At 48.5% G+C, this 10,000-nt stretch overlaps 1 protein-coding gene across 1 annotated transcript in view; it reads right to left on the minus strand.

Moving 5' to 3' along the window:
* The window catches only part of lama1 (laminin, alpha 1), a gene marked incomplete at its 3' end in the record, with an annotated part of 84,091 nt that overhangs the window by 40,973 nt on the left and 33,118 nt on the right, over positions 1 to 10,000 (minus strand). The window contains exons 20-24 of the mRNA XM_083661149.1: positions 8,861 to 8,967; positions 8,487 to 8,667; positions 6,354 to 6,490; positions 3,259 to 3,492; positions 916 to 1,050 (exon numbers count right to left, since the gene is read on the minus strand). Coding sequence (XP_083517275.1) covers positions 916 to 1,050; positions 3,259 to 3,492; positions 6,354 to 6,490; positions 8,487 to 8,667; positions 8,861 to 8,967 — 794 coding nt within the window. The remainder of the gene's footprint in view (positions 1 to 915; positions 1,051 to 3,258; positions 3,493 to 6,353; positions 6,491 to 8,486; positions 8,668 to 8,860; positions 8,968 to 10,000) is intronic.

Consider the following 10,000-nt stretch of genomic DNA (forward strand, 5'->3'; position numbering starts at 1 on the left):
AGGCCTATTTTTAAATGGGTCTCTGTGTGTGTGTGTGTGTGTGTGTGTGTGCGTGTGCGTGTGCGTGCGTGCGTGCGTGCGTGGGTGTGTGCGCATGTGCGTGTGCGTGTGCGTGCGTCTGTGTGTGTGTGTGCGTGTGTGTGCGTGCGTGCATATGTGTTTGTGTGTCATGTTTCTAAAACTGAAACCCGAAGCCTGTTGTTCAGATGTCAAGTTTACATATTCGGCTGTATCCGGTCAGGCCGAGGAACCCCAATATTTCTTGTACCCGATGTGTGCTCTAACCACAAGAATACTTTTGTTGAACCCTATGGCGCATGCTGTGCATTTGACCTTTGACTGTTTGTGGTGTACTGATGGAAAGAGCGCCCTGAATCAGGAAGTAGGAGGCTAAAGTGGGTTAGGTGTTAGGGGTTGTCGAGGCAGCACACTTGAGTCAGCCTCAGTGGAACGGGGCCTAGCCTGGGACTGCACCCTGGAGAGGGACACTTACCTGTACTCTCTCCATGCCTCCTCTCTCCTCACAGACGTGGGACACACCGGAGCAGTAGCACTGTGTGTGTGTGTGTCTTACCTGTACTCTCTCCATGCCTCCTCTCTCCTCACAGATGTCAGACACACCGGAGCAGTAGCACGTGTGTGTGTGTGTGTGTGTGTGTGTGTGTGTGTGTGTGTGTGTCTTACCTGTACTCTCTCCATGCCTCCTCTCTCCTCACAGATGTCAGACACACCGGAGCAGTAGCACGGTGTGTGTGTGTGTGTGTGTGTGTGTGTGTGTGTGTGTGTGTCTTACCTGTACTCTCTCCATGCCTCCTCTCTCCTCACAGGCGTGGGACACACCGGAGCAGTAGCACGGTGTGTGTGTGTGTGTGTGTGTGTGTGTGTGTGTGTGTGTGTGTGTCTTACCTGTACTCTCTCCATGCCTCCTCTCTCCTCACAGACGTCGGACACACCGGAGCAGTAGCACGGTAAGCAGCCATCCGGGTTTAGAGCTGACAGGCCGAATGAGCCAGAGACACACTCCTCACAGTGCTGACCAGAGACAGAGGGCTGCAAAAAAGAAAGAGGCTTTAGTTTGACCAAGTCAAACTATTTGATACGCATTTTACAAAACGTCTATGGAAAAATGAATGGCGGATGAAATCCCTTAGGTCCCATGTCAGACCAAAAGGGGGCGTGACTTTGGCTCTCTCTATGGCTCTGTATGAAACAAACGCAACAAATCAAACTATATAGGTGGCATTTCTAGGTAGGACGTTTTAGGGTGACTGAAACAGGTAGGTTACATTATTTGCATTACATGCAATGGTTCCTTGGTTGGCGCAGGATATCCCATAATACCTTGCGACCCTGCTAACCGACGAAGAAGAATGAAACTAGCCCGAAACGTCCATTTAATGGCGGTGTCCAAAACCTCTCGGCTAGAGAATAAAGTTACACAACATCATCATCTTCAACCAGCTTATCCGGGATGGGGTCGTGGAGGAAGCAGTTCCAGCAGGGGACCCCAAACTTCCCTTTCTCTGGCTACATTAGCCAGCTCTGACTGGGGGATCCCGAGGCGTTCCCAGGCCAGCGTGGAGATATCATCTCTCCACCTAGCCCCTCAGTCTCTGTCCTGTGGTCTCCTCCCAGCTGGATGTGCCTGGAACACCTCCCTAGGGAGGCGCCCTGGTGGCATCCTTACCAGACGACCGAACCACCTCAACTGGCTCCTTTCTACATGAAGTAGCGGCGGCTCTCCTCCTCCTCTTTCGGTCATGACCCATCCTTCATGACCATATGAGGGAAGGAACGAAGATCGACCGGTAGATCGAGAGCTTTGCCTTCTTGCTCAGCTCTCTTTTCGTCACACTGAGTGCGTTTACATGCACACCAATAAACTGTTTATTAGCGGATTTCTGAGTTACCTGATTATTCAAATGGTCATGTAAACAGCATAAACCGATAAGCTTTATCCGTTTATGGTCATAAACGGGTTATGAATAAACCGATAAACACACCTAGGTTTCTGGGCAATAATCGGTCTTCTCTCTGCATGTATCCAGCATAACCGGGTTTCTTTCGGGTTTATATATCTGCGCATGTGTGACTTGCAGGAGAGAGAAGCACAGGAGCGCGTGAGAGGCAGGGAAAGACGCGCTGCACTCACTGGCCCCTCGGCTCTCCTCCCGGTTCTCTCACCGGCATGCCGGTCTCTCCCCCGGCCACAGCGCACCACAGCCGGCTTGGAGAGATGACGGTGAGCACGGAGCCCCTGGCTGAGCGGAGCGGGGAGCTCTGCTCTCTCTTCCCGCACAGAGCCGGTGTCCCTGTAACGGCACCGCTGCTGCACTGCACTATGTTGAAATGTGGACGAATATTTGTCTCGGATTGCAAATAGAATGACGTAGCCTACAGACAACAGAGTCGTTCAAAACACAACACACACATAACGTTAAAATCCGTGACAAATTCTGTCCGTTTTCTGACAGGTAGGCTACAGTATTTCAATTCAACACACGTTGTGGGTCATGAACATTTGACGTGCTTAAGTCACCTCACCTGCCTGCCTCTGTGCTGTACAGTGTGCTCGGTAAAGTTGGAAATATTATTGACAGATGCATGCATGCTCTGGGTAAACCCGGGTTTCTCCTATTGTCGGATTATTAAAGTGCATGTAAACGCAGAAATCAGATTATTGCCATAAACTGATTATTCACAGTTATCAGTTTATTGTGTGCATGTAAACGCACTCAATGGTGCTCTGATTCTCCGGCCCATCTCCTGCTCCATTGTCCCTTCACTCGAGAACAATGACCCCGAGATACTTGAACTCCTTCACTTGACACAACGATCGCTAAAATAACAAACATCTTTCACTTTCTTTTCATTTTTAGGCAAGTCAAGCTAAAGCTTGCATTATACTTCAATGTGAACCTCCAGTTGACAGCTAGACAGTCATATTCAAACATCAGCTCAGACACACACACACACACACACACACACACACACACACACACACACACAGACACACACACACACACACACACACAGACACACACACACACACACACACACACACACACACACACACACACACACACACACACACACAGACACACACACACACACACACACACACACACACAGACACACACACACACACACACACACACACACACACACACACACACACACACACACACACACACACACAGACACACACACACACACACACACACACACACACACACACACACACACACACACACCTACCTTGCACACACACTCCCCTCCCTGCAGACAGTCACACACTCCGCTCGTGGTGTTGCAGTAGCTTGTCACTGTTCCGGCTGCATCACAGCCGCACGCCATGCACTCTGGGTAACCATGGTAACCGGGGGCACAGCTGTCACACGCCCGGCCTGAGAACCCCGCCAGACACCGACACGCCCCATTGGTCAGATCACACTGGGGGCCGGAGCTTCCTGCAGCACTGCAGTCACATGACTGGAGGAGCAGGAAGAGGGAGGAGTTAGTGTGACATCATAACAACAAGCACCAGTAGCCTGTACTACAAAGCAAGATTAGTGGTTTAGCGAGGTAACTTCAGGTTGGTTTAGCCGTACTACAAAGCAAGTTAACTTCTAATCACCATGGCAACTCATGCTGCAAAGCTAACCTGGTCCCGACCAGGTTAGCTTCAGAGGATAAGATCAAAATCCATGACAGACCCATATAATCGGCTCTCTGGAGTCACTCACCATTCATATAAGATCGCCATATGAAAAATACATTGCAGTCAACTGAGAATAGAACAAGAAAAACATTTGTGGCTCTGTAGGCTACATAATTAAATTAAACCTACTTACCACTTTATGTCTTAACAGCTCAACGATGCGTGGAGAAATATGATCACTATTAATCACGCAGCGCATATCATGAACGGACCCTCAAATGGAGTGAGGGTGATATTCTCCTACATGCCAGAAAAGCCTATACATATAATATAGATATGGGATAAATATGGGATAGCCCCAATAGGCTACTAAATATGCAGGCTACTCTTGCATGTTTCAGCTGGAACTGTGTCCTGTAGGCTGTATGCCAATATATGAGCAAAAATAGGCTAGTTTTTATCAATGAAAACTATGCCCGCATCGTCTCAATTCAGTTCAGCAGTTTTCTCTTTTATATTAGGCATCAGCATTATCATTATTTTATATATTAATTATTCGATCAGTGCAACTACACACATAATGAGTGATAGAGATCATTATTCATTGAGCATGCGTTTCTAAATCTATGGTCTAAATAGGTTTACAGATTGTGGAAATTTATAGGCTGAGATTACACATTTAAGGGACAGAAATCCTTGATCAAAGTAAATCAAATGACTGATGTGAATACAAGCGGCAGCTTTAGCAGTCCTTCAGCAGACTATATCCAACGCGGATTTTCATTCTGACATAGGTTACATTAAATATCCGCTAAAACTCTGATCACGCACTGTGCTTTCATTGAATGAGGAAATGGGTGTGGGCGTGGATCAACTCAGCTGTTCATAATGTGATTGGCTAGCGCACCTCTTTCGCGTGGACGCGCGCCTGTGCACGAGCGAAAAACGTGCGCGTGCACAGGCAGATCCCAGATAAAGCCAGCTTCAGTTATCGAGTAGAAAACCAGCGTCGTAGTATCGTTAAACTAGATAGCTTTGATCCTGTTCAGTCAAACCAGATCAAAGTGACAGATCGCGGGTCTGTTAACACGTTAATTGCCAACAACGAGTTGAGTCGTCAAACACAATCCAGCTGTTCACTGCCAACGACGAGTTGAGTCGTCAAAAAAAAAAAAAAAAATTTTTTGACGGTGCTACGTGGATCAATGCCCCCCGCGTCTCCTATGGAGATATTGGAAGTATTGAATGTGTATAATCTATTTTACCGACCAGCTAGGTGGCGACGGTCCTCTCCCGACAGAGATAAAGTCAACCAAAAGCAGCCGCCTCCCGCGGCTGCTTCCTCCAAGGAAGGAAATCAAGGAAATGGCTTGGCGATTTTACAGTCAGAAACGAACGAGCCTCATTCTCATACTGTAGGCGGGGACGCTTTCGCGCTGCTGCGGTGGGGGGTTCCAGAAATGGACTGTGTGGGCAGCATAAAGCCTAGAGTCGCACGGGGCTTCATCGGGGCTCTCAAACCCAAGAGACGAGTGAGACCTATCCACACTCGCTGCCAGGGAGGCAGGCTGCTCAAACTCGCTGCCAGGGAGGGACGCTGCTCAAACTCCCAGCAGCAGAGCACTCACTTGTGACAAACGCAGGCTGAAAGCCACTAGACACGCCCACGGAGGGAGGAGTTGAAGGAGAGGGCGTTCGGAACTATATTGTTTGGATGTCTGATCTTTCACTGATGCCAAAAATAAATGGTTAAAGTGACTGTTCTGGCTGTTTGATTGAATTTCACAAAACTGCGATTATCTCAGCTTCCTGTCTCAGACGCTAAAACCATGCTGTACTCAACGGCTAATATCTACATAACTACTAACTCTACAAACTAACTCTTTTAGACAGAGAAAGCACACATTCTATTAGTACTTTTGTGAACTTTGTGTTGACAAACTCCAAGCAGAAAAGAATCCTCGGCTCTTGTAAAATGAGCCAGAATCCTCAAAAAAACGGCTTGGCAAAAGCTACCTACAGCAAAAAAAAAACGGCTGGCAGTCAATGTGTTAAGATAGCTTCGTAGTACAGGCTACAGGTAAGATGGCAATACTGAAGCAACCCCTGAAACCTGGAAGTTAGTGTCGCCTGGTTCCCTCCTCTGGAAGTCATCTGGAAGATTTTTGTATGGGGAGTTTGGTTAAGGGCTTTTCACACTACATGCTCTTAGCCCGGGGCTATCTAAACCCTGGGCTAAGAATAGGGCTAAGATAGCCCCAGGCTAACTTAGCCCCTTTTCACACACGCATTGTTAACCCAGGTTAACCTAAAACCAGGGCTATGCGATTCACATTGTTTCCTTGGCCCTGTTTCACACTGGCAACTTTTAGCCCTCTGTTTAGATAAAAAGTCTGGGTTAACCCTGCTCCAGAGCAGGGCCAGCTAGCCGGGGCTGAAGTCAGGGTTAGCCCACTTTGGAGTGGGCCAGGACTGTGCAAAAGTGTGAAAGCTCTCTTAGCCCCAGGCTGAGACTGACTTAACCCCGGCTAAGTGTAGTGTGAAAAGCCCTTTAGATGCCTGAGAAGGACTGTGGTTAAAGTTTATGAAACTGAGACCTTTGTGTTCAGCAAGATAATCTTCACAAATGAGGACCACTTTGATGATTTTTGAAGCGTAAATGTGTTTTTGTGTGGGATGATGTTTTGTGTACCTTGCAGCCAGTGGTGAGGTCGTGACCCCAGTGTGCATCCTCACAGCGGTCGCAGGTCTCTCCCTGGGTGTGGGCGGGGCAAAGACACTCGCCGCTGACCGGGTCACAGCTGCCCCACGTGTGAGCACAGCTGCATGCTGGGAAAGACAGAGAGAGACATCCACCAATCAGCAGCCAGCGTGTCCAGCGTCTCCTGTTGCTATGGTTACAGATGTTTCTCCTGTCAGAGTGTTACTCTGACAGCGCACAGGAGCTGAAACAACCGGAAACAGCAATGATCCTGGCAGGCGACTTCAATAGAGTCAACCTGAGGAAGCGCTTGCCTTCACTCCACCAGCACATCAACTTTCATACAAGGGGAAAACGCACACTGGACCAGTGCTACACGAACATCAAACACTGCTACAAGGCTACCCCCCGCCCCCCCTTTGGCAGATCGGACCACGCCTCCATCCTGCTCGTTCCCAGGTATCAACAACAGCTCAAGCGACACCCCCCGGCCTTCCGAACCACCCACTGCTGGTCAGACCAATCAGAGGACATTCTGAGAGACTGTTTCGACCAAACAGCATGGGAAGAGTTCAAGGCTGCAGGAGACCTGGACGAATATGCAGACACAGTAACAGGCTTCATTCAAAAATGCACAGAGGACATAATCCCCCAAAAAGTAATCAAAATAATGCCAAACCAGAAACCCTGGATCAATAGTGACGTCCGGGCAGCCCTCCACGCCAGGACCACCGCCTTCAACTCTGGAACACCAGAGGAATACAAACAGACAAGATATGCCCTCCGAACCACTTTAAAAAGAGCACGGAGAGAATATGGCAGGCAGCTGGAGGCAAAACTGGACTCCAACAACCCCAAACACCTGTGGAGAGGACTCCACGCTGCCACAGACTTCAAAGGGGAAAAACAGCAAAACGCCAACGAGTCACCCACCCTGCCAGACGAACTCAACGCGTTCTACGCCAGGTTTGACCCCACGTCTAATGTATGCACATGACATGTGCACCTATGTGCAGTGAATATGCCACTGTCTCGGACTTGTCTTATCACTATAATGCCTTATTGCTTATTGTTGCTTATTGCTTATTGCTTATTGCTTATTGCCTTATTGCCTAGTGTTTTTGCACTCATATGCCTTGCTATATTTGTACTATGTTGTAAACGGAGTCCACAGCACAAGAATTTCACACGTGATACTTGTACCATGGAGTGACAATAAAAATCTTGAATCTTGAATCTTGAATCTTGAATCTACTCTAATTTGACTTCTTTCTGAGGTAACTAGTACCAATTACTTTTTCAAGTGTAAAATATAGATGAAAATAGTGGACAACTTCAGGGGAGTATCCAGTCTATGATCATCAGACCTAGACGCTGCCTCCTCCATGCCTCGCAAAAACGCTCCACACGCCGCAGCTGCAGCCAGAGCCCCAGAGGCTAATTACCTTGAGTAGGCTATAAGCCCCAGAGGCTAATGACCTTGAGTAGGCTATAAGCCCCAGAGGCTAATGACCTTGAGTAGGCTATAAGCCCCAGAGGCTAATGACCTTGAGTAGGCTATAAGCTCCAGAGGCTAATGACCTTGAGTAGGCTATAAGCTCCAGAGGCTAATGCCCTTGAGTAGGCTATAAGCCCCAGAGGCTAATGACCTTGAGTAGGCTATAAGCCCCAGAGGCTAATGACCTTGAGTAGGCTATAAGCCCCAGAGGCTAATGACCTTGAGTAGGCTATAAGCCCCAGAGGCTAATGACCTTGAGTAGGCTATAAGCCCCAGAGACTAATGACCTTGAGTAGGCTATAAGCCCCAGAGGATAATAACCTTGAGTAGGCTATAAGCCTCGCAAATAAGCTAATGTTCAAGTATCCCATGCAGGTACAATGATAGATAAAAAGTTGACAGTATGTCTTGTCCCACACTGTGCCACAGCAAAACTAAAATAACGTGTGCATTAATAAGTCAATCGAAGCAGTCTTTTAACAGTAATGCGAACGGTACTTTCCCTAGTAACTAATTACTTTTGTTATGCAGTAATTCTGAAGTAATTCAATTACTTTTTGAGAGAGGTAACTAGTACTTTTCAGTACTTTTCAGTACTTTTCAGTAAATTGCAGAACACTGGGTACCTGTGCAGCCATTGCCGTGGAAACTGTAGTGTCCGTGTCCGCAGTGGTCACACTTGTCCCCGGCGACGCCCTCCACACAGAGGCACCGCCCCTCCTGGTCACATGACTCAGACACAGAGCCCGATTCATTGCAGCCGCAGGGCCGACAGCCATGTCCACTCTGCAGCCCGAAGAAGCCCGCCTGAACACACACACACACACACACACACACACACACACACACACACACACACACACACACACACACACACACACACACACACACACACACACACATTTAATAACATGATGATATAGGAGATACATTCAAAATTAGAATATGGTAAAGATAAAAAAAATGAAAATTTTAAAAATGAAAAATCAAATCAAATAACCTGGCAGCGGTCACAGGCTCGTCCCTCCACGTTCTGTCTGCAGACACACTGACCGTCTGCTGCGTCACACACAGCAGAGAGCGAGCCAGACGCATCACACTCACACTCTGACAGACAGACAGACAGACAGACAGACAGGAGAGAGACAGACAGGGAGAGGCAGACAGGAGAGAGACAGGCAGGGAGAGAGAGAGACAGACAGGAGAGAGACAGACAGGGAGAGAGACAGACAGGCAGGGAGAGAGAGAGACAGACAGGGAGAGAGAGAGACAGACAGGGAGAGAGAGAGACAGACAGGGAGAGAGACAGACAGGCAGGGAGAGAGAGAGACAGACAGGAGAGAGACAGACAGGGAGAGAGACAGACAGGCAGGGAGAGAGAGAGACAGACAGGGAGAGAGACAGACAGGCAGGGAGAGAGAGAGACAGACAGGGAGAGAGAGAGACAGACAGGGAGAGAGACAGACAGGAGAGAGACAGACAGACAGGAGAGAGAAACAGACAGGTTTCATAATCATCATTTTTATGCTGTGCAGCTGCCTCTATAAGTGACATGTGTGTCCGTCCGTTCGAGCCGAGATGCGTCACGGGATTTCACCTGAGGTGAGCCTGAAATGTCTATAGGCTCCTCCCCCGACGACCGCTCGCGAAGGAAGCGAGAGAGCGAGGTCGACACTTGATAGTCGCCAGAGAGAGAGAGAGAGAGAGAGAGAGAGAGAGAGAGAGAGAGAGAGAGAGAGAGAGAGAGAGAGAGAGAGAGAGAGAGAGGGAGAGAGAGAGAGAGGGCTTAAAGTTGAGCTGAAATGACATTTCCAGGGTACGTGATTCCTTATGGTGACGTATTCTGACTGAAACAGGGTAGAGAGGCGGGACATAGCGTGTGGAGGAGTTTGATTTGACCGTTGGAAAGAGGGCGTGTCTGAGATGAGGGACTGGAGTTGACTGACTGCGAGTGCTCTGTGCCTCGGAGCAGTGCGAGACAGCAGTTTGCTAAATAATGTATTTAGCAAATCTGAAATCTGAAACCTCTTTTCAATAACACTCTATGTACAAACACAATATAATGTAAATACAGCCGTGTGCGCTGCGTGCTCGCTGGCTGGCTCACTGCGCGAGCCCCCAGAGCAGAGGACCGGGCGGT

The sequence above is a fragment of the Poromitra crassiceps genome (genome assembly GCF_964638095.1).
Source record: "Poromitra crassiceps genome assembly, chromosome: 2".
NCBI lineage: Eukaryota > Metazoa > Chordata > Actinopteri > Beryciformes > Melamphaidae > Poromitra > Poromitra crassiceps.